The following is a 24,286-nucleotide window of genomic DNA, read 5'->3' as shown; positions in this document are numbered from 1 at the left end:
AAGTTTGAAGTTGTGGTGGGGCAAGAGCAAGAGCAAGACACAAGAAACTTTAGCTTACGCATGTTTAACAATCATATTAATTCTAAATATCAATATGTTTGAATATCTTCAAAGTATATCACAAAGACTCTCCGGTCAAAGACAGTTTAGTTGGCATGCAAACCTGCAAAATGGCAGTTTAGTTTAGCGTGCAATTCAAGACTTCTGCGAAACCAAAATCCTGAAGAAAGAACGGTACTTACTCTGCATTAGTTTAAGGATCATTCACTGTCTTCTTGAGCAAATAACCCAGTCGCCCAAGGGTTGGATCTATGCTGACAATCGCCATAAGATTATTCCATATGAACAATAGTTAAGACCACAAACACTTATGAAGCAGCTACGAAGTAATCACGGATCGTTCTTCTCTTCAAAGAGGAGGGAGGGTTCAGAACTGAAGATGGGCTCTTTAGCTCGGCTTCAGGCGTCTTCGCATTTTCTTTCAAGTCTAAACTGGAGGAGAATTTTTCCTGAGATTTAGGAGTACCATACTCAGGCATTGGGCTTGAACACGCTGAACTAATTTGATGCAGTTGATCATCTGATGCAGAAATTCCAGGACCTCTGTCAAGAGCTACTGGTTCTGCATCCATGAGAAGCTTTCTGCGTTTCAATGCCGGTGGTGCCAATGCCATTACTCTCCTTCGGGAGGAAGATGGAGATCTAGTACTAGAGTAACAACTGTCTTGGATATTCCAAAACCGCACCTACCATCATGTTAAAAATGTCACTTGGTCCGTTAAAAGAATTGATGAAATGAAGCAAGTATTTAGCAAAAGTAGAAGGCGGCCAAAAACAGGGTTTAGTGAGAAACTTTTAGATATAATATGAGTTTTATAGAAAATTATAAGATTATAGATGAAAATAACAGACAAACTAGAATTCGTCTAGCTGACTTTATGTAATTGGATTAGAGCTTAACGATGATACATGTTTAAAAGTGAACAAGCAATTATGGGGATCCTTATGGATGAATAACATGAGCTGCTTCATTAATTGCCTTGCTTACCGTGAAGTCATCTGCAGAAGTTGCTATCTTCCCCATCTCAGATTGGCACCTGTTAAAAAACAGTTTCAGAGGCTTGTTTACATGTTTTTCAGATAGAAACCTATGATCAAACAATGAAGAAAGCATATACCAATCGACAGCTGAAACTTCTCCATCATGGCCATTCAGTATGATAGGATCTGCTTCGGGTTTGTTCACCTGGTTTTGTTCACACAGGAGTATATAAATTCCCAACAAAAGCAAACTCAGATAGAAAGTACATTGGAAAAACCAACCTGCCAAATGTAAGCATTTCCATTACTGGAACCACCGAGTATATGAGCTGCATCAGGACTTAATGCTGACTGCAATTGGATCAGTAAGATCAGTACATTAAAAAGAATAGCCCAGCAGTCCCCTAGCAGAGAATCAGAACTCGGCTCATAATTCATAAAACAGAGCTTACCTTCACAAAGAATGATTCAATCCGGCTTCCAGAAAAAGATTGAACGGGACCTTTATCAAGCTGGAGCACATTATAGAGGTATATTCTGCCAGAAAGAAGCAGTATTTAGTAACATTTTTTCTATATATTTCATCCTTAAGTACGGATAAGGAAACCATGGCTAAAACCCACGACAAGACAAACATTCAAAAGCGAGTTCCTAATTATAGTAGTGAAATATACCTGCTATTCTCAGCCAAAAAAAAAAAGGAATATACCTGCTATCCATGCAAGAAGCTGAAATAAATACTCCATTTAAATCTTGTGACAGGCTAGAAACGCCATGTAACCCTCTTTCCTGGAATTCGATGGGGGCAAAAGAACAAACAATTAACTGCAGTTGTTTTGGAATTTTTTTATTAAAATAACATTATTTAAAAAAAAATCAGAACAGCACCGAATTAAAAATACTACTAATTTAGTATCAATCAAAAAACTTGAAAATTTTGTTTAACAAGTGTGGTAAATAATAAACGCGCTTATTTTCTTCAAAAAATAAACTTAAGTGTGTTTTTTGATAAAACAATAAATATGCTAGGCCAAGTAACATGTTTATTGTTTTATCAAAACATTCGCTTGTCAAGTGTGTTTGTGCATTTAATCATCGCAATATCAAATCAGTAATTAGTATCAATTTAATATTGTTTCAATAATTTTTTAAAAATATTGTTATTTAAAAAAAACCCGGTGTCAAAGCATAAACGGAATATTTTAAATTGTTTAATTGTTACGTGTTGTGTGATCTGCAATTCCCACCCTCTACATCTAGCCATGGCAATACGATAATGGCAGAAAATAATGTCATCACATATAAGATCATTGCATTGAACGGTGACCCCCAGTTTCTCAGTATTTTCTGTGCATGCCAACTAACCTTCTGAGCTGATAATTCAGGATCCGGAAATGCCTGAAGAAATGAACGTTTTAGGTTTCTGACATCCCAGAATTTAACAACGCTGAAATAATCAAAATTCAATACAGTAAGTATTCAGTAATTCCAAATCCAGGATTGAATAGCTTCAACCCAGGAGTTTATTATTTGATGTAGTGGAATGTTAGGAAGCATCTTTGCCCACCTGTCAACTGCTCCAGCGGTCGCAATGGAAATTTCATCTTTTAGGTAAAGAACTGACGTGATGCTCTTCGAAGCAGCCTGAAAAATCTGAAGACCAGATAAATATATAATACAATGGATTCAATAATTGAATAATTGACAGTGAAATAAGGCTGCTGAATAAACCTTGGAACGCCTAAGCCGCTTTCCATGCTGTGAAATATGAGCGCCGTGTACCTCAGCAAGTGAACTGACAAGGTGGCGAAGAATTAGCTTGTGTGGAATGTAATAAGTTTAGAAGGATAATTTAAGAAATCACTGATGAGGACATATTTGCTTGAAGGGCTTCACCAATTTATACAAAAACGCAGGCCTCGGCATACTACACCGTTAAATTTATTGAGGATGAAAAATGCAAAAGTTAGTGAAAGATGAACAGATTTGAAGTTCTGATCATGAGATTTGGAATGTTCGAGGTAATGCAATTGGCCATCCAAAGAACTGAAGTTACTTAAACAGTTCTTTCTTCCTCCCAAATTACTTTAATTTCATCTGAAATTTTGATATTCATGGATGGAAGTAGATGTGTTACCCTGTCATAAACAAAATACCTAATAGGAAAAAGAAAATTAAGTACTTTAATCATATTCCTAACATTCATGCCGAACTTACGTGACTAGAAGCATCCCATTTCTACCTTTGGAGCACCTCAAATCCCAAAGTGCAAACGACCCATCTCTTGAACCAGAAACTATAAGATCTGTTGGATGGAAAACATAACAGAGGTGCAACATTCATCCTCTCATAGATGATGAAATAGAACTCAAGCCAAACATCATGAACAAGAAAATGAAATTATCTACTTACCATGATTTGTTGGATGAGAACAGATGGATTTGACACTTCCTGTGTGCCCCATCAATGCTGCAATACATTTTTTTTCTTGCGCATCCCATGCCTTTATCTGTTCATAAATGCAACGAGCATGTAATTGGCCAAGAAGCCGGAAGCATACAATCAAATGAACTTAACTCTGACACTGCCTATGTACTTTTTTTTTTTCATTGACAAAAGCATTTAAATCTAGACCTTCAACAGTTCTAGGGTCTGATTTGGATGTGTAAACAGACATAATTAGGTGCTGTGTGACATTACATCAATGCAATTGATCAAAATGGGGTATTGATCCAAGCAAGCTACAGCCAATAAAACTAGATAAGCAGAGCAGTTTATTTTCAAGACCTGTTAATTTCACTAGGAATTAAATGTCGCCTATGCAAATTATCTAAATTCAAAAATTTGGTACTTACACTTTGATCACCTGAAGCTGTTAGAATATTGGTGTCTTCCTGCACAAACCCAAATGCTATGATGTTAGCATCCAAAACAGTCATACCCAGAAAATCCTGAAGGGAGAAAGAATAGCTAAATGCTTCAACTAGGTTTTCCTATATTCAGCAGTAACCGTTCATTCAGTGCACGTCACTTTAATCCCTGTTGAAACTTGAGAAGATCAGTGATCTGGTAAATCTAAAACTGTCAGGCATGATGAGTTCGTTGAGCTAAAATTTATTATTCAGTCCATCCAATTTCCCATTATATTTTATTATCCTTGCTTTGAAAACGGTATTGGTAAATGGCAATTGCTACTTGGTACTCGCAATTTTTTGACAAGATAAAGGTTTCATTTGATTCATTGCATAGTGAGTGTGACGCCATTCATAAAACCTTTTTTAGTTGTTTGCTCACGGATGCCCGTGAAATAGCAAAAGCCTAGTAAAAAAAATTCACACGGAATAAAATCATGAATCAGCGCGTCTAAGAATAAACGGAGTTCTTCACATGCCCGCATGTACGGGACAGGAAAGGGAACATCCCTGTTTCAAAGACTCTGCTCTAATTGGAAACAGAAATGCTTCTAACCCGCTTGCACAAACTGGAAAATCTTCAGGCAAAAATTTGGAGATACCTTGATCCAACATAGATCGAATATTGCATTCTCATGGGCAACCCACTCAGAAACCCTAGCTCTTTCTGCAAAATATCAGTACAGCTATCATTACTTACTGCTACCGTATATCAATCAACAATGCTATCAACAGCCACATCCCTTCAATAAATTTTCAATCAATTCATCTTACCTGCATTTTCCTGGTAACTCGAGTGAGATGGAAGCTTCAACCGAGAATTGTACAAGCTAACATACCCATCCTCGTCAGTCACGGCAAGAATGTGTGAACTTTTACTTGTCTGAAAAAATATGGTTTTCGCAAAATAATTAATTCCTGAACTCTAACCACTGCATCAAATGCGTAGATTACGCCGAAATCAACGAAAAACTCACCTTGCAGAAGGAGATTGCCATCGGGGGTGTATCGCTGCCGCTGTGTTCGACGGTCACGGCTCCGATCTCAGTGACCTTGGACGAATCATCTCGCGGATACGGTCGCTTCCGAACTGAAACACGTACAAATAAACAACAAAGCAGATCTATCATTCATTGAGTTCTGCAAAGATATGGAGATCTAGATGGAACGAAAAGGCGAGAGACAAACCTCTGAAGCCATTGAGCTCTCTTGAACGGATATCTTGAAAGAACGACTGGAATTTGGGGGATTCCATTTCCCGATCAGCGCGTCGCAGTGGTAAGTTTCGTCGAGGAGATGAGGCGGCGGATGATAAGTACAGTAACAAGTGAACGCATCCGGGTAATTGTCTACTGTGTACTTGGCGCGATATTAATCGATTGGTTTGGCGGGAAAATTCAATTTGTTTCCGCGGGGTGCAGTGGCTTCTTAACTACGACTCTCTATAATTAGCCACGTCATGGTTTTATTTTATAACAATTTGGTAGAGATGCGAAATGGGCAGCCGGCCCGCATCCCGCTTGGCCCACCCATTTGGTGGGCCGGGTCGAATTTGGAGCACAAGAGAAACAGGCCAAGCCAAGGAAATGAAAATTTGGGCCCGACACGACCCTATAGCCCTTAATAAATGGGCCAAAGTGGGCCGGGCCATGGGCTGCTGGGCCGGCTCGTGGGTCTGCTGTGCAGGGGCGGCCCATGGGCTGGCTATTTGGGCCGGCCCGTTAGTAATTTATTTTTAATTTTTTATATATAATTTTTTAAATATATTTTTTTATTTTTTCCCAAACATAATTAATATTTTTTAAAATATGTTTATTAATGTTTACTTATACTTTTGATGCTTGAAAAATTATAATGTTTACATATTGTGAATGTGAGATTCATGTTTGTGAATTAAAATTATGAATTTGAGTTAAAATTATGATACATTATGTTTACAAAAATTACACTAAAATTATGTTTACAAAACATAATAAACATTATATTTACAAACATTACAATAAAATTAAATTATATTTACAAGAAAGATAATTTTTAATTTTTATGTTTATAATTATTAAATACAAACATAATTTTTTAAATATTTTTTTATTTTTTGGTGGGTCGGGCCGATCCATTTTAGCGGGTCAGTTGGTGGGACGGCCCACAGGCTATTTAGGTGGGCCAGGCCGCAGGCCACATATTGCTGGCCCGGCCCGGCCCACATTTTACTAGGCGGGCCGGCCTGGCCCATTTGCTACAGTAACGAGCCGGGCTAGGCCGAGCTATGAGGTGGGCTGGCCGGGCTGGCCCATGGGCCGCCCAACCCATTTCCCATCTCTACAATTTGGTATCGAATTGTTAGGACAAATCCATATCTTTGTTCCTTACTTTAATTTTTTTTTAATTATTTAAATATTTTATTATTTTAATTATATCTTTATACATATATGTTTTAATCAATTTAATATTTATATTTTGACCATTTTTTATACAACAATCTAAATTTTTCACTGTTTCAATTATAACTCTATATATGTATTTTCAAATTAATTTAACTTATATATTTTGATGTGTAAATAAAAAAATTAAATTGACTCATCTTATTTTATTTTTTTATACATAAAAGTATATAAATTAAATTAATTTTAAAATACAGGTATATGGGTGTAAACGAAGCAACAAAAAGTTTGGATTACCATGTAGAAAAATCAAAACACACGGGTTAAATTAACTATAAAATACAAATATATAGATGTAATTGAAACAACTAAAAGTTCAAATAATCAAACGAAAAAAACCTAAAAGTATAAAGATAAAACTATGAGTTTGATCGAATTGTTATAACATAATAGATTGAAATGAAACCAACAAAAAAAAAAAGAATCCAACCTACCTAATTTAGGCCTATTAGCATGAAAAATTCAAATATTTTCGTGTTTTGTGATTTTATATAAAAATTTTAATTTTTTAAATAAGGTTCCGATTTGATCAATTAGTTACAATTGTATCCACAATTTGGATTTAATTCAAGAGGCGTTCACGACCCATTGACGTGGCATGTCACATGACATTTTAAAACATTTTGAATATGCCCTATATGCACATATGTACAAATAAAATAAAATAATGTTAAATATATATATATATATATATGCACAGTGAAAAGGAAGCAAGCAAAGAACAGCGATAGAAACGCTTAATATAGGCTTTCTTTTGCTCACGGTGATGACGGACAATCTGGAAGTTGGACCGACTATCGATTTGGGTTTCCTCCTACTTAGGGCCACCTCACAGAAAATGACTGACAGCCCTATGCTCTTACGAGTTGATGATATCATTTGGCGATTGCCTCGCCCTCGCCCTCATCGTCGATCGCTTAAGTCGGCCCCATTGACATCAATGATTGGCCATCAAGCTTCCAGATTCGACCTCCATTGCCACTTCTTATTTCTAGATCAATCGTCGCCACTAGCCCAACATTATCGCCTTCCCCGTCCTTTACCTGCCTTACTTTGTAAATACATCTATAACACACGCATATATATCACATATATTTAATATTATTTTATTTATTTATTTATTTTACACATATATATGTAGGATTCATTCAAAATATTTAAAAATGCCAGGTGACAAGCCACATTAGCGAGTCTTGGACGCCTCTCGAATTCAATATGAGTCATGGATAAAATTACAACCAGTTGATTAAATCGAAACCTTATTACCAATTTTTTTTTTTTTAATAAAATCATAAAATGCGAAAATATTTTGATTTTTTTTTGTTAATAGTCCTCGAATTTATATACGAATAAAATAAACTTGAGAGATAAAAAAATCAATTTTAGCAGTTAACCAAGTAAATCAAACTTTTTAAATATATCTAAACATGTGTTTTAAGTTGATCAACCTTTTTAGTCAATAACAATTAAAAATATTAACAATTGTAAGTAAATAAGAAAGTATCAATAAATTATATTATAATATTCAAAACACAAATTTTATATATATAATAACTCTGAATAGTACTTGTGCATAATAATTATATCGGCACTTAAAAATGAAATAACAAAAAAAAAAAAAAACAAAGAAGAATAATAAAAAATAGAAGAAGATAAAGAAGTTACTAGTTGGTGATGGGACCATGGGTGGTGTGGGTTGGTAGCAACAAGTTGCAAATTAAAACGATGAAGAATATGACAATTAACAACAACAATGAGTTGTGGGGAGCGTGGTTTAACGATTGTAAGTTAAAGATGATAGGGACAAATAAAACGATGGTGACAAGTCCAAAGAGGCGAAGGAGGCAGCAGTCGATGACAACAAGTTGTAGACTAGAAGGATGAAAACTGAAATAAAATAAATAATAAATAAGACATCACTGTTGCAATTTATAGGAAAATAGATGGTAGAAGAAAGGTGGTGTGTTGAGGGCTATAGGCTATGTGATGGGATGGTGTGTGGGTTAGTGGTGTCGGTACGTGTGGGTTACTGGGTCTAGGTCAATGGTAGTGATTTGGTTTGGTTTTAATTTTGATTTGGTGGTGATGTTAAGTTAATTCGGTCAAAATGACAATATTTTTAAAAATATCAGTTAGTTCAATTATTTTAATTTTTTTTGTTTTGTTTACAAAGCAATCGTAATTATTAGAAAAACTTAATCAAATCGAACCGTTCTACAAAATAAATCAAATCAAACCACTAATGTTGATTAATTTGATTCAGTTAATTCAATTTAATCAAATTTTTGCTCACTCCTAATTAACCACTTTTTTAATTATTTTGTTTACACGTATTTTCAAATGCATGATACAAAAAAATGATATCACTCCACAAATAAGTTCGAATTCCCAAGTCTAGTGGGCTCGAGTTGGATTGATATTCAAGTTCAGTCATATTTTAGCCTTATGGGGATCCTATAAGTTCAGTCACATTCTCTGCCTATATTTGGACCCATTGGGCCCAGAACTCGACCGACCCAATATTCCACACGGGCCATACAAATCCAATCTATCGTATTGGGCCCAAGACACAAAACCCTAGGGCCGCTAACTTTTTCAGTCCCTCTCTTTCGCTCCACTCCGTCTGTTTCGTTTCTTTTACTTATCTCTCCCGGAAGCACCACAGGTCCATCAAATTCATTAACCCTAGCTCTCTCTCTCTCTCTCTCTCTGGTTAGCTTCTTTCACGTCCCTGTCTACGTTGCGTCTACCGCAACCATGCCGAAGCATTACCGCCCTCCGGTAAGTTCGTACTTTCCTACTCCATGTTCAGTTTTTGTCACCCGAAGTCTCGAACTGATCCATGTGTTCTTATTCTTAAAACAGTTCCTTATTCGAATTTATGCTTTTGATTATTTAGGGAAAGAAAAAAGAAGGGAACGCTGCAAGGTACATGACGAGATCCCAAGCAGTCAAGCACCTCCAAGTCACTCTACCTGTTTTCAGGTCTCTTTCTCTTTCTTCGTACATGCCTCAACACACACACACACACACACCCCTTCGAGTATTGTCTTACTTGTATTATAGTTTCGGGTGCTTGTTAATTGTTGAAACACTCATTCGGAGCCTCCACTCTTTACTAGGTTAGGTTTTACGTAGGGGTGACGATTTTTATCCAATCCGATTATTAGCCTATAAATTTGATCCATTTGGAGCGGGATGGACTTTAAATTTTGTCAGACGGATCAGGCATGTACTGAGAAAAAAATACCGGTACGGGTACAAGGCTCCCGACCTGTATTAACCGATATATGTTTATTTTGTTTAGCATAGTGCAGGTGCATTATGCAAACAAGGTTAGGCTCAAGTGGCATACCTAAGCCGAGGTTGGTCACTGGCTACTGGCTAAGATCACACCTATTCTCGTTGGGTGGTTTGTAGCTGGGATCAAACTTAGCCAAATTGGATAACTTTAATGCTTGGGGATAGTAATGAAGTTTTGAAGACTGCGGTTCAGTGGTTGTGGCTCTCTCCAAGTTTTATTTAGTTGAGCAACTGGGTGGCTTCACCATAAATGTTGACATTTGCATCAAAAACCTTATAATGCTTAGGGAGTGGAGAAAAGAGAATATGTTCGTGGTCCTCTAGAAGTGTTATTTAGGTGAGTAACCCGGTGTTGGCATAAAAAAGATCAACATTCACATCAAAAGCCTTTTAATGCTTAGGGGGCTAAGACAAATGAAGATTGTGCATTCAAGTTTGCAAGTGAAGTCATTTGAAGATTTCCTCTAATAGTTGTATATAACTATATATTCTTTACGTTGGAGGAATTTATCATATAAATCAGTAGTTTAGATTCAGTTTTCATTGTTTATTTAGTTTTTCTTTGTGATGCTTGGGGTTTGCCTTAGCATAAGCTGGAGACATTTTGTGGTTTGTTTCAATGAAATACTCACTTACGGGGGGGTGGGGGAACTTTAAAACTTACTAACCCCAAAGTTTGATAGATAATTTGAAATAGGAAACTAATAAATGTTTATTTAATATTTATATAGAACGAGTTTGGGTATTTGATGGATGTCCGTTCCGTTATCCGATAGGGATGGGGATGGAGAATTGAATTTATTACTAGATAGGTAGGGTTATGGGTGTTATGAAGGGGATACATATGGGTATAGGTATGGAGACAAGTGCACTTAATTCATTGCCATTCCTGATTTTATGCAACTTCAGTTGAGATAGGATGTACTTGGACACTAAGTATATACGGAAAGGAAAAGAAAATGGAAAATATTAAAGCTGAAGCACAATTAAGTTGTTAGGATTTCTGAAAGATCCACGATCTCAGCATCATTTCGCCCTGGCTAGATGGTGACAATTGCCAATTAGCAAACCCATTGAACACGTTATAGAGACTGAAAATGGCAACTCTTATACATTATAATCACCTTTCTCTTGCCCTGTTTTCGTCAGTTGTCCTATGTGGACCAAAGTTTGCTTTAGATGTTTAATTTTGGTTTTGGAAGTTAGTGTTACTTGGGGTGTCATGTTGGGAGTTATATGCAATAATCACAAAGCATACATGATACTCACCATTGTTATTTCATTTAACTAGCCTAATTTTGTATTCAGAATAATGGGAGGAAAAAAAGGGTTTATAGCCTTGCACTTATTTTTGTACAATTGCTCCATAAATTGCAGGAGATTATGCATTCTCAAAGGTGTATTTCCACGGGAACCAAAGAAGAAGGTGAAAGGAAATCACCACACCTATTATCATGTGAAAGATATTATGTTCCTTAAGCATGAACCTTTACTTGAGAAATTAAGAGACATTTGGGCATATGAGAAGAAGGTGAAGAAAGCTTTGTCCAAGAAGAACAGGGATCTTGCTGAACGTCTCTTGACTCGGAAGCCAACTTACACGCTAGATAGGCTTATTAGAGAGAGGTTTGTTTAATGTGTCCATTTGGACGATCAGCTCCTAGCACTATATGGAGTGTTTGACCAACGTTGTATTCATTTGGGAATTCAGGTACCCAAGTTTCATTGATGCATTAAGGGATCTGGATGACTGTCTCACCATGGTACATCTGTTTGCTGCCTTACCTGCCATAGAGCGAGAAAAGATAGAAGTGAAGCGTATCCATAATTGCCGAAGGTTGATGCTTTCCATATTTTGTTTCTTGTAATTAATTGATTGGTGTATTTTTGGAGTTGGTGTTGATGGGATTTCAGTTGTATTGTGCTCATTGCCTGATTCTGGCATATCTGTCAAGTCTGAGTTTTTGTTCACATACTGTGCTTAAATTTATACTTCCTCCTTTGTGGTAGGTTGGGCCATGAATGGCAAGCATACATATCTCAAACTCATAAGTTGCAGAAAACATTCATATCTGTGAAAGGCATATATTATCAGGTATGATGGGAATGTTCCATGGATGTTCTGGTGTTTGTATTATAATAAACCAAGCATTTCTTTTTTTCTCGTTAAGTTTGTTTGGTTCATCTGTGCAGGCGGAGGTTGAGGGGCAAAAGATTACTTGGTTAACTCCTCATGCATTGCAACAAGTTGTGCCTGAAGATGTTGACTACAATGTTATGCTTACCTTTTTGGAATTTTATGAGGTCATTGTTTATTAGGCGCCGTGTCTTTATTGTTTTGACCTTTCGTTTCAAAATTTTGTTTTGAGATCTTCTTTAGGTTTTGTGCTTGTGATTAATTGTTTCATAAGTCGAGGGAGGTATTATTTCATATTCTATGGAAGTCAGCAAAAGTATTATTTTTCTCAGTGTGGTTAATTCTTTTTAACAAGAGAAATAAGTAACATTGATGGTTGGGCTAGCACAAGTCAAGAGAAAGCATTTATGATACAATGAATTATCCAGGCTTGAACTTATCAATACAGTACATTTTTTTGGATGCAGACCCTCCTTGCTTTTGTGAATTTCAAACTTTATCATTCAATTAATGTGAAGTATCCGCCCATTCTTGATCCTCGATTGGAAGCTTTAGCAGAAGGTATGGTTTTCCCGCTGTCTCTACTGAATAACCTCTTAAATGAGGCTCAGTTGGGTAGGGACTTAAATGTATCTATTTAATTCAATTTCCATTCTCATATTGGTACACTTTTGTTTCACTTGTGACTCCTAGTTGAGTAGACTGGAGTTGTATGCCCACATGATTTGGAAATTCTGCATTTTTTATCATTATAGTCCTTTCGATATTTTTTGCAGAGCTTTATGCCTTGTCAAGATATTTGGATGCTAGTTCTAAAGCCCCAGCACTGGAACCTCAAGCTGTTGGTTCATCTGGAACTGAGCAATCTGAGGCCCAGCAAAAGGGCGCAACGCTTGAGGAGTCTGAGCTTAGGTTGGCCCAGCTTCAACATCAGCTTCCTTCAAATGAACCTGGTGCATTGATGCATTTGGTGCAAAATGCTTCTGCTGAAGATGAAGACGATGACGAAACAATGATGCGTAAAACTCTCTTCAAGAATATGAAATTTTTTTTGAGTCGTGAGGTAAGTGATTGATATGGCCTAGAGTACTGCCTAGTCATCATATTTGATACCTGACTAAAAATGGAAGCTTGGTGCTTGTCTTTATCTCTTTAAATCATAGTATTGATTCTGTTGCTTTGTCTTTGTTTCTTTAATACAGTTGTATCTCTGTGTTCAGGTTCCCAGAGAGTCGTTACTTTTTGTCATTCCTGCTTTTGGTGGTCTGGTTTCTTGGGAGGGAGAAGGGGCTCCATTTATTGAATCTGACCAGACTATTACTCATCAGGTCTGTTCACTTTACATACAAATTTGGAGATGCACGTGGTTAAACCATATTGTCTTAAGATTGAAATGAGCCTTATATCATGCTCTTGTGGCACTATCCTGTTGTGCAGGGATAGCCCTTTTTTTGGGTGGTAAGAAAGCCTTGTCTTTTGAACTGGTTGGTCATACTTCTTGTTGCCGGCATATGAAGTCTCCTGATGCTGGCATTAATCATATTTTCTTTTGTCAATAATGTCTTACAAACTAATTGATTATATAGATCATTTTTATTAAGAAAAAAGCTGTGTACCTTTTTTGTCTCTCATCTATGACCTATGACATAAAAGAACTATCAATGTTGCAATTTCCAAAATTTGCACATGATTTCTTCATTTTTACCTTGTTAGTTTATTATGTTACTTGTCAAAAACAGAATTCTCTTTTGATATTGTTTATATTTTATAACAAGGATGTTGGTTATCTCGATTAATTTTATAAGGAAAAATCTACTTTCTAATTCTACATGTGTTGAGATGCTCTAGTCCAGTCACTAAATAAAATTATGTGTTGGACTACTCCACTTTTGTTGCTAGATAACTTAAGGAGCTTTCTATTGACTTCGTAGAAAAAGGAGCTTGGTTGTTGGAAACTTTCCAATTTTAGGGCCTATAATTATTTGTTTTTTATTGTTCATTCTTTTTTACAAAATAATTATACACATCTTCATATAGTGTTACCAGGTATCATGGATGTTATGTCTAGTGAAAATGATTGATGTTCTTCTCTTCTTCATCTAACTCCTCTTAATTTGACTAGAATCCTTATGCACTAGGCATGTAATTGTGTTTTATGTTCTGTTGCTTTTTTAGTTCAGTTGTATTGGTTAATTCTGCAAAATATGGTATCTGGAAATTTATTCTCAGAAACATATTTTCTATAAACCACGGATGATTTTCAGAACTCAGTATCTGCAGCCACTCCACTATTGGTAGATGGAAAATCAACATCACAGAATAGGAGCAGTATGATTTTTCCTGATGATTGGTTCCTTTATCAGTATTTTGGGAACGGTTACCAGAAAACTAGAAGAATTTGTGTTTTTATTTTCCGGTTTTTGTGAATTTTAATAACAGAGAACTGTGTCTGTAAGTCTCCCAACACAATTTTTATTCTTAGTAATTCTGTGCTTAAAAAAACCCTTACTAGTTGTTATATGATTTTCTTCTGCTTTTCGAACCTAAAATTGTGTCAGTCATTGTGGAAAGTGTAGATCTCATTTACTGTTTTTCACACTGTATGAGCTCCATTTGTTTTTGCGATTGTCTTGGTGGGATTTCTCATCTTTTATATTGGCTTTTAGATTAACAGGGACTTGTAAAAGACTGCATACAGCTTTTACTTGCATCTTGAAATGTAGGAATCTCTATAGGATCTTTTTGTTGAATGTTTCCTATAATCTGTGCAGATTGTTGACAGGCCAACTCAGGGACGTAGGTTCCTTTCCAGAGAATATGTTCAACCACAATGGGTCTACGATTGTATAAATGCACGCATCATAATTCCAGTTGATGAATATTTGGTGGGAAAGTAAGTTACAAGGAGCAAGGATTAAATGAGTCTATACTTAAATAATTCGTTGATAATAATTTGGCACACCGCAATATAACTATGATCTTCAGGTACTCAGATTTTATGGTGCATTCACAGGGTTCCTCCACCGCATTTATCACCGTTTGTTGACAATGAGGCAGAGGGTTACATTCCTGAGTATGCAGAGACTGTCAGACGGTTGCAGGCTGCTGCAAGGAAAGAAGTCCTTCCAATGCCAGGTGTTGGGAAAGAAGATTTAGATGATCCTCAAAATTTACTGGTTGAAGGCATTGTAAGCAGAACAAAGGCAATTGAAGCTTCTGAGAATAAGAAGAAGGTACAGTCTCTTAATGGATGTTGCCTAATTGGACTTTTGACCATGGAGAATGAAGTCCAAAATAGATCATACTGTCAATACAATTCTGTCTGTTCATTTTTAAGCATAAACCTAAATTAACAGGCAGATCAGGTTGACGGTCAGTCCAACTGGTGTCTGCGATATGCAATGATTATTGAATTTGGGCACATGTCATCAGCTTGTTGTATTATGCCTTTTGGATTAACTTTTTATTGTATTAGTAAGATAGTTGCTTATACAAATCATTGTCTGCTTTATTTTGAAACTATCTTGCTCTCTCTCTCTCTCTCAGTTTCCAAATTATCTAAACCTTGCTGATTATTTTCTTCCATAGAAGTTGATTGCTTTTCTTTTTACATTTGAATCGGATACAGATGTCAATGCACCAGAAGCAGTATCACGATGAATTGAAGATGGAACTTGAAGGTGCCCAGTACTCTTCTGTCTTGAGTCTGAATAAGCAGAAGCCTTCCGAGGAAGTAGAGGCTGGGGAAGAATCTATTCTTGACTTGCAGCAAGTTGCTGACGATGCTGCCAACATGTCCAAAGTTGTCATGTCTCGTAGAAAGAGGCGGCTCTATGAAGCCATGCAGGTAATTTTCTTATATGCAAACTCTATTGTGACTTTCCTTTGGCGTGCAATGTTTGCTTGTTTCCTTTTGTTGTGAACATACTCCATATGATTTTGGAGGGTCGGCCAAGACACTTGTCCAAGGATTGGCATGATATTCGAATTTACCTAATTACGATATCTGAAATATCCTTGCACTATCGTTAGAACTGAGTAGTTTTACAGCAAATACAGCCAGCCATATAATAGATGATTGGTCAGTTGTTGATTTCACTTAGTTTGGATTTTGATGTGGCTAATGTACATCTTTCTCCGCATACAGATCGGCAGAGAGCGGAAACGGTCTCATATTGATCGTCTGAAAGAAAGAAAGAAGAAGCTTGACGAAGCCAAGAAATCAAACCAAAATTGAAGCCTTGCAGATGATGATCCCTGGATGCGCCCAATTTTGTTATTAATTTAAAGCTGTGGTAGACGTTGACTTATTTTTCTTTTGCATATCCCTATTGATTTTTGTAAATTTAACTGGAATTGCCATTTTGGTTGTAATTTCTACAAGTTTTGTTGTGACTTAGAAGGTTGAGTATTTTTACCTGGTTGTCTAAAGCACATCTATTCATATTCTTAAGCTTCTAAGTTATAATTTAAAATACTTAATTGTTTAATTATAATTTAAAAAATGACAATTCTTGATTTAATTTAAAAAATACATTTCAAATAATCCATAATTCAACCTTGCAAAACGTCCTTAGCTTTCGGGGATTATTTAGAATTTGATGTTTATTCTTTATAATTTAACTCCTAAAAATAAAATTATTTTTTCTAGCAACTTGCATTGGCATTTGCTTTCACAGACACTCAACATGAAAAAGACTTTAATTAATTTAGGAAAAAAAATAAAAAAACTTTAATTCTAAATTATGAATTTAATAGGCCGGTCATTTCATAACTTGTTTAATGAAGTCAGGAATCAGAATGCAAGTCATTTATAAAATTAAAACAGAAGAAATCAAAATTGGCCAATTACATGTTTTTATTCTTGTACTTTTTTTTTCGTGTAATTATTTAAATACTCTATTGCTTCATCTATATCCATTAACTATATATTTTTGAATAAATTATAAATTTCAGTTAAAATATGTAACACATACGCACTAAAATAATTAAATTATTACTCACGTGATCATTATATCTGTTACAATTTTTTTTTTTAGTGGTTGACACCAGAATAAGTATAGGTTGATATCTATGAGTGAAGATGCAAATGCTATCATCACCAGACAATGGAGGAAGGTGAAGGCATCAACAGTGGTAGACAATCTCTACACTTTTAGTCACCACCAGCCCCTTCGCCTCTTCATTTTCTGCCATTGTGACATTTTCGCCTTCTATTTTTTTTTAACAGATGACAATCTTTGCACATTTTGCCATGTTAATAAGTTTGCATTTGCCTTGTTGTTGGCCACTAAAAAAAGAAATTATGGTAAAAGACAATGGTTACACGAGGGGTAATTTGGTTATTTCAGAATGCGTATTGTATATTTTAATTAAGGTATTTAATTAACTTAAAAATATATAAATTAAATATAAAATTAAAATAACAAAAATACTTATCAAATCAAAATTCCCTTGTGTAAGGGAAGAGGATACATACATCCATACATATATACATGTACATATAAATATATGTATAAATATATGTAGAGGGGCTCAGGCGCCTTTCTTCGTGGTGGAACTGTTGGAGAGGTTTCTCGGGTCAAATCTCTCTCTCTCTCTGATTGTTCACATCACAACACAGAGTGATAATATATGTCAACGCGCGATCATTTGAGTTCAGTAGATCAGTTCCGTGCAATTTCGCTGTCAATGGATATCTATGTTTGCCGTCAATGGACATCTATGAGTTCAGAAGAGGCCGCCTCAGTGGTTATCGGAATAGAACAGTAGGACGGCTGTGGTCTTGTTCCTCAAACGCAGGAGCACAGAGAAGGTCTTAAAGTAAGATTTATGTTATGATTCGCTTCTTTTTACAGCGTCTAGTTGAATATATTGTAGCGTTGGAGATTGATGAGCGTATCTCCTGAGTTTCTTTGAATATGGTTGGCTGTTTCTTGAAATGGATACTCGAAAATACATACGTCTAAAGCCGTAATCAGATTTAGAGAAGTTTCTTGTCAGTCTGAGTCGCTAATCGTCTGTGAAGATTTGTATGATGTGATGTCCTTGATATTATCCTCTACTACAAGTACATAAATAAGGCATAAGGGAAGCCAGGGTGCTGTTTTATTGAGTTAGAATAGATAATATGATGATCTAGCAAAAAAAAAAAAAAAAAAGAAGGTAATATGATGTGGTCTTCTATGCACAGTTTTTGGAGGAGGATTTTCCCTTAAAAAAATATAGCAGATATTTGTTTTGTTATGTCTTTCCGAACCAGTTGGTTGTGAATTTGGGAGCTGTAATTGAAAACTTGAAAATTTTGAATTCATAGCATTTTTTTTGGTTCTTTAGTCCCTTTGAATGCTTATTTGCTTGTCACATCATTTCTACAAGCGATTCTTGCATAGCTGCCAACTTTGGTTCCATCATTCCTACCATTTGAACATTTGCTGATGCTCTGTGCCAATGATGGTCTTTGACATTGTTGCCGATCAAATAATCCTAGTGTTTTTATTCTTCATACCCCCCCCCCCCCCCCCCTCAACCAAGAAAAATAGAGAAGGAAAAAGCCAAACCCAAATCTGTGTGTGTGTGTGTTTCATAATGGACCTTTAACCAATTTATTCTTTTCTATTTTTCTATTTGCGCATGATCATATATTTTTGTTGCTTTCACTGGGATTCTAACATCTGCAATCTGCTATTCAACACGACCTTTTGTATTCTTCTTGCATTTATAAATTTCCCATTAACATTTCATTTAGACCAATAATTATTCATGCACACCATCCTTTTGATTGTCTGTATATTTTCTGAATGTCTGATTATGCACTCTGCAATACAAAGATAAACAATATATTCCAACAGTGTAGCTGCTTAATTAACTTTATACCAGAGATGATTCTGTTCTTTTCAAGTTGGACAAATAAACAGCTGCACTCAAACATGGGAACCTAAACACAAAGTGAAATTACTAGCAAGCTTTTTCTACTTAAATTTCATCCCTCTAGACATCACTCAAGCAGTTTTTCAAACTCATAGATAACATCCTCTTGTCCTATTTTGATGATTGTATCTTTGGATGGGAAGACTTACCGATTATGGCTTTTTTCACCTTGGCAATTGAATGCTTGACCCTTGACCCAACACCTGAAAGTATTTTGTGAGATTTCTTATGTGGAGTTTTGACATCAGAATCTCTTGAAGTTTCTACAATGACTGGAGCATAAGTGCCCGACTCTTCAGTTTTTGGTTCATATATTTCCTCTTGTTCATCATTCTCTTCATCTGCTTTTGCTTCTCCAGCTTGAGCTGTTTCTGCCATCTGAGTCTGTGTTTCTTCCTTGTCACCTGTAAGCTCCCTCTTTCCTGTCCCATGGTCTGGCATTTGCAAAGTTGCTGTTTTGGATTTCTGCATCATGTCAGATAGTGAATTCTCTGTCGAATCCATCAGTATGGAGTTTTCTATTGCTTCTTGACATTCTTCACCCATTGTTTTCTTTTCACAATATTCTATTCCTTTTTGTCCTGACCCTGACACATGTCCAGCTTTTAAATCTTTAACCATGGCTTTCTGAAGGGTGTTTGCAGTTGAGCTCCCTTGTGTTAAAGTAACATCTTCGCTGGCAGTTGAACTTGTATTTTTTGTGCTCTCACTTGGATCTGCTTTTATTGCAATGTGCTCATGGGACAAAGGAAGGGAATTTTTCTCCTGTTCTTGTGTATCTTTACTGGTCCCTTTTGCTTCAGCCAGATCCATTATGTCCTTTTCATTTGATACTTCTGGATCCTCAACATGAAACAGAACATAAGGCTTCTCCTTTTGATGCTTACCTTCCTTGTGTCCTTTTTCAGTTATTGCCCTATGATTGTTGGCTTGATCAATCTCATTTTCAACTTTTTGAAGCTCTGCTGGCTCCTGCAGAAATAATGAAATGTCAAATGCCATGTTTGTCCCATTCATTGCCTTACTGTTTCTAGACTAGTCATGCACACTGCATCTTTTATACAATATGAAGAAAACACATACCTCATTCTTTTTGTGCTCCTCCTCACAATGACTGCATTTAACTTCTTCCACCACACGCACTGTTTCCATTGTTTGCTTGTCAGATATGAAGTCATAATGTTTGTCATCTACAGTATCCTTGTTCCCTTTCTCTGCTACTTTTTCCTGTGAAAATGCTGGCAAAACCTCTTGGTTTTTTAGAATCAGGCCTTTGCATGCTGGCTCAAGAGATGCATGCTCCAGCTTCTCATTGTCCATAGCTTTTGGTGAGTAATTAGTGTCAGAACTAGTAATATCTTTTTTCCCATTACATGTCCCAATGCTTTCATGTGTTGGGCTATTGGCAGCATGTATAGGAACTTCATTGAAATTTTCATTTACTTTCTCATCTGTTGCTTCTCCAGCTGTTGCATCTGTAACTTGTGGGACAGTCAAGCCTGTAATTTGCAGTTGTCCAATCTTGATTGTTTCCTCATTGTCATCACATGGTCTGTCTTCCTCTTGCTTTGCCAATATCACGTCAGAGCTCATGGCCTGCATGGCAAATGACAAGCAAATTTTCTAGTTCTTTAAGGAAAGAATCAAGAGAGTTAAGAAAATATTCAGCATTTTCTCTTCTTGCTCTTCCTCAGTGATCTATTTAAGCTCTCTCTGGTTAACAAACTTGGAAATGATAACACAAGGTACACAAAAGAGAAGGGGAAAATGTATAAGCTGATGCACACATTTATTTTTTGCCTTACCTTTTCATTTGAAGTATCTTTCTTTATGGCATCATCTGCTTCAGTAGTTTCCTTACTATGATTTTCGCCATCCCTCTGTTCAGTTATGGTTCCCTTGAGATGCTTCTTTTTGATTTCTATCCCTTGTGATATATAGGTTAATTCAGGACTGCTAAATTTAGATGCAGATTGAAAAACCATTCGAATCTTGTCAAACTCAAGATTAGAGGCTTCCAGGAACTTTTCACCCACCTCTCCTGGTAAGAGCTGTTTGACTGTTGGATAAGGGGGTAGCTTAACCAAACCTTTGTGTGAGTTCTCAGGATCCATAACACCCTGGTCTTTTGCATCCTGTGAACTACATTCTATTGGTGCCTTCTCACATTTTCGTGGAGCTTCGTGTTCTCTTGGCGGATCAGCATATATCTCACGGATGTATTCCTGAGGCTTTACTGTTGAAGCTTCTTGTAGCCTTTTGCTTTCTTTCTCAGGTACTCTATTTTGAGTATTCTTCTGGACTGTGAGATCCAGGTTGGAAACTTCAAGCTCACTTGCCCCTTCATCCTGCAAGCATGGGTTTGCTGTTGCATCTTTTTCAGCAGAGTCAGCCCCATTCCTTTTCATTTGAGTTTCATCTTTTACCGTATCAACTTTGGTTGTGGTGTCATTGTCCTGTTCCTTGAGGAAGGCAGAAGATTTTTCACAAAATTGTTTCTTTTTTCAAAATTTGGAGACTCTGATTATGGGCAATATCCTCAACAAAGACTGCTTCAACAACTTGATAATTGGGTTCAAGTATTGTCTCAGTAACCACTTTTATTTCTTCTTCTACTTTGTCCGTATTAGTGTTTCCCACTTCCTGGTCTGGCTCAATACCATGAATTTCTTCAACAACATGAACTTGTGATTCAGATGTTGCCTCAGATGTTTTAGCTTCTTCAGCTTCAACTTCATTGGCATCTGGTGTGTCTATAATTGCACTCATGTTGTCTGAATCCTCAGGTACTGTTGTTGGGGACTCAAGCAACACACAAGTGGGTTCTTCAAGCTTGGTCTTGTCAACTTCTGTATCAGCTTTCATTGTGATCTCATCTTCCATCTTCTCAATTGTGGTCCTGCTTTTGCACTCCGGTTTGTTGGGAAAAGAGCTAGAGGATGATACCAGAAGTTGCTCCCCTAATTTACCAGAAGGGTGAGGCTGATCAGGGGCCTGGCAATCAGCAACTGCTTCAGCAGCTTGATAGAAGGGATCGTTCATTTTTGCAGTTACTTCTTTGATTTCCTCCACTTCGTCTGCTTCAGTTAGTTCTTCAGTTGGGCTTCCCCTTGTCTTGTGAATCTCTTCAAAACCGTCACCTCTGGGCTCAGACACCGTATATAAAGTTTTTGTTTCTTCATCTGTAACGCTGTCTGCACCTGAATTATCTACAATTGGGTTGTTTCCACTTTCACTTTCAGTTATTGAAAGTTGAGACCCCATGACAGAGGTATCTACTAGCTTCAAGTTGTCAACTACTGTATCCTCTTTATCTGTGCATCCATCTTCCATCTTTTCAGTTATGGTTGTTATTTCACCTGGCTTTTCATCAAAAGGCAAGATGGGGGATGCATCCTCAAGTTGCTGCTTGCTTTTCTCAGTTTGAAGAGACTTGCCATGGGCAAATGTATCACTGCTGGCTCCTTCAACTTCTTGTTTTATTTGTTCATGTAATGCATCAGAAACTCCTTTGATTTGTTTTTCGATTTTGTCTACGTACCCTTTGCCACTGTTGTGCCTTTACCTGTCCCTTGAATCTCTTTGTTTCCCTGATCTTTAAAAGATACCTGACCATCTTCCATCTTTTCAGTTATGGTTGTTATTTCACCTGGCTTTTCATCAAAAGGCAAGATGGGGGATGCATCCTCAAGTTGCTGCTTGCTTTTCTCAGTTTGAAGAGCCTTGCCATGGGCAAATGTATCACTGCTGGCTCCTTCAACTTCTTGTTTTATTTGTTCATGTAATGCATCAGAAACTCCTTTGATTTGTTTTCGATTTTGTCTACGCACACCTTTGCCACTGTTGTGCCTTTACCTGTCCCTTGAATCTCTTTGTTTCCCTGATCTTTAAAGATACCTGACCATCTTCCATCTTTTCAGTTATGGTTGTTATTTCACCTGGCTTTTCATCAAAAGGCAAGATGGGGGATGCATACTCAAGTTGCTGCTTGCTTTTCTCAGTTTGAAGAGACTTGCCATGGGCAAATGTATCACTGCTGGCTCCTTCAACTTCTTGTTTTATTTGTTCATGTAATGCATCAGAAACTCCTTTGATTTGTTTTTCGATTTTGTCTACGTACACCTTTGCCACTGTTGTGCCTTTACCTGTCCCTTGAATCTCTTTGTTTCCCTGATCTTTAAAAGATACTGACCATCTTCCATCTTTTCAGTTATGGTTGTTATTTCACCTGCTTTTCATCAAAAGGCAAGATGGGGGATGCATCCTCAAGTTGCTGCTTGCTTTTCTCAGTTTGAAGAGACTTGCCATGGGCAAATGTATCACTGCTGGCTCCTTCAACTTCTTGTTTTATTTGTTCATGTAATGCATCAGAAACTCCTTTGATTTGTTTTTCAATTTTGTCTACGTACACCTTTGCCACTGTTGTGCCTTTACCTGTCCCTTGAATCTCTTTGTTTCCTGATCTTTAAAAGATACCGCATCAGGAATTTTTGTTTCTTCAACATCAACATTGATTGCTTCTGACTTCTCTGCTTCCATTCTTCCATATTCTGTTTTCTCAGGTTCTTTTGTTGGAAGATGGGACATCATCCTAGACGTTTCTTCAAGCTCCATGCTGGTAACTTCCGAATTCTGTTGGCTAGCATGAGCTATCCTGTTGGGACACTTTGTTTCTGAGCCAATATTAAGAACCTTTGTAGGCTGATTATTTAGTTTAAATTGTGTCAAGCTTGTTCCTTCTGTTATGACTACCGATGCAAGGAACTCATCATTAGTTGCTGCTTCAACATCTTGGTTTATGGGCTGAGTTAATGCTTCAGGAACTTTTGTGATTTGTTTCTGAATTGATTTATATACACTTCTCCAGTTGTTTGGCTTGTATCTTCCTCGTGAATCTCCTTAAAACTCTTATCTTTATACTCAGGTGCTGCCCCTGAAACTTTGGATTCTTCAACTTCAACATCATTTGTTTCCAACTGTTTTACATCTATACTTTCACTTGAAGCATTTCCATATTCATGTATCGGAAGTTGAGACACTGTTCTGGGGGTTTCTTCTAGGTTCCTGCAGTCGTATCTGAATTCTGAATTCTCTTGGATACAATCAACTCGTTTGGTTGTCTCTGAAGTTTTGGCATTCTGGACTAGTTTCAAAGTCCTCTATAGGCTCATCATTTAACTGAACATTCCCCAAGCTTGTTACTACTGTTGGGGCAATATCAGTCTTTTCATCACAATTTTCTGTGTCTTCCATATTCTCTTTAGTAATCTTTTCTTCTACCGCTTCAGATACTGAGGTTAAGACATTTGTAGGCTTCTCAATGGCCTTCTCGAGTTCTTCTGATGGGTTTGTCACAGAAGATGCCTCTAATCCCTGATTGAAATCTTCTTCAGCCTTTGATTTTATCATTTCTGTGTTATTGTTGGAGGCTGTTGCTTCAAAACTTTGTATGGGTGTTAGACCCAGGTCTGCCACCTATTTGGCAAAAAACAATTGCAAGTTTGTTGTTACTGAATTTGTTG

The 24,286-nt window shown here is 36.8% G+C and overlaps 4 protein-coding genes across 9 annotated transcripts; 2 read left to right on the top strand and 2 right to left on the bottom strand.

Annotated features, from left to right (window-relative positions):
- Window positions 1–16: 16 nt before the first annotated feature.
- Window positions 17–5,281, bottom strand: LOC127804612 (uncharacterized). 2 transcript variants are annotated; one of them, XM_052341491.1, is made up of 17 exons: window positions 5,142–5,281; window positions 4,931–5,043; window positions 4,728–4,836; window positions 4,556–4,620; window positions 3,897–3,935; window positions 3,454–3,550; window positions 3,259–3,346; window positions 2,773–2,836; window positions 2,609–2,694; window positions 2,407–2,488; window positions 1,751–1,830; window positions 1,494–1,578; window positions 1,324–1,392; window positions 1,179–1,246; window positions 1,049–1,097; window positions 243–746; window positions 17–163 (listed from the first exon to the last, which is right to left on the bottom strand). In XM_052341491.1, exons 1-16 carry the CDS (start codon window positions 5,206–5,208, stop codon window positions 369–371), a joined length of 1,539 nt encoding a protein of 512 aa, XP_052197451.1. In that variant the 5' UTR covers window positions 5,209–5,281; the 3' UTR covers window positions 17–163; window positions 243–368. The 2 variants fall into 2 exon arrangements, with proteins under 2 accessions (XP_052197451.1, XP_052197452.1); XM_052341492.1 differs by having other exon boundaries at window positions 2,609–2,685.
- Window positions 5,282–9,010: 3,729 nt separating this feature from the next.
- LOC127804731 (pescadillo homolog) lies at window positions 9,011–16,251 on the top strand. Its single transcript, XM_052341691.1, has 13 exons — window positions 9,011–9,175; window positions 9,294–9,379; window positions 11,075–11,323; window positions 11,409–11,534; window positions 11,708–11,792; window positions 11,891–12,001; window positions 12,302–12,395; window positions 12,611–12,897; window positions 13,055–13,162; window positions 14,606–14,727; window positions 14,848–15,067; window positions 15,463–15,681; window positions 15,982–16,251. The coding sequence occupies exons 1-13, from the start codon at window positions 9,152–9,154 to the stop codon at window positions 16,069–16,071; spliced, it is 1,821 nt and encodes a 606-aa protein (XP_052197651.1). The 5' UTR covers window positions 9,011–9,151; the 3' UTR covers window positions 16,072–16,251.
- A 1,127-nt stretch (window positions 16,252–17,378) lies between these two features.
- LOC127803392 (uncharacterized) lies at window positions 17,379–23,453 on the top strand. 5 transcript variants are annotated; one of them, XM_052339587.1, is made up of 6 exons: window positions 17,379–17,649; window positions 22,106–22,255; window positions 22,396–22,545; window positions 22,685–22,720; window positions 23,010–23,123; window positions 23,327–23,453. In XM_052339587.1, the coding sequence occupies exons 1-6, from the start codon at window positions 17,549–17,551 to the stop codon at window positions 23,439–23,441; spliced, it is 666 nt and encodes a 221-aa protein (XP_052195547.1). In that variant the 5' UTR covers window positions 17,379–17,548; the 3' UTR covers window positions 23,442–23,453. The 5 variants fall into 5 exon arrangements, 4 of the variants coding, with proteins under 4 accessions (XP_052195547.1, XP_052195549.1, XP_052195548.1 ...); XM_052339589.1 differs by lacking the exon at window positions 22,396–22,545; XM_052339588.1 differs by lacking the exon at window positions 22,685–22,720 and having other exon boundaries at window positions 22,396–22,431.
- Window positions 18,666–21,172, bottom strand: LOC127803391 (uncharacterized). Its single transcript, XM_052339585.1, has 3 exons — window positions 20,570–21,172; window positions 19,848–20,360; window positions 18,666–19,736 (listed from the first exon to the last, which is right to left on the bottom strand). Exons 1-3 carry the CDS (start codon window positions 21,170–21,172, stop codon window positions 18,876–18,878), a joined length of 1,977 nt encoding a protein of 658 aa, XP_052195545.1. The 3' UTR covers window positions 18,666–18,875.
- Window positions 23,454–24,286: the final 833 nt, after the last annotated feature.

This window comes from Diospyros lotus, chromosome 6 (assembly GCF_014633365.1).
Source record: "Diospyros lotus cultivar Yz01 chromosome 6, ASM1463336v1, whole genome shotgun sequence".
Lineage (NCBI taxonomy): Eukaryota > Viridiplantae > Streptophyta > Magnoliopsida > Ericales > Ebenaceae > Diospyros > Diospyros lotus.
This window is presented reverse-complemented; position numbering and strand designations above follow the sequence as displayed.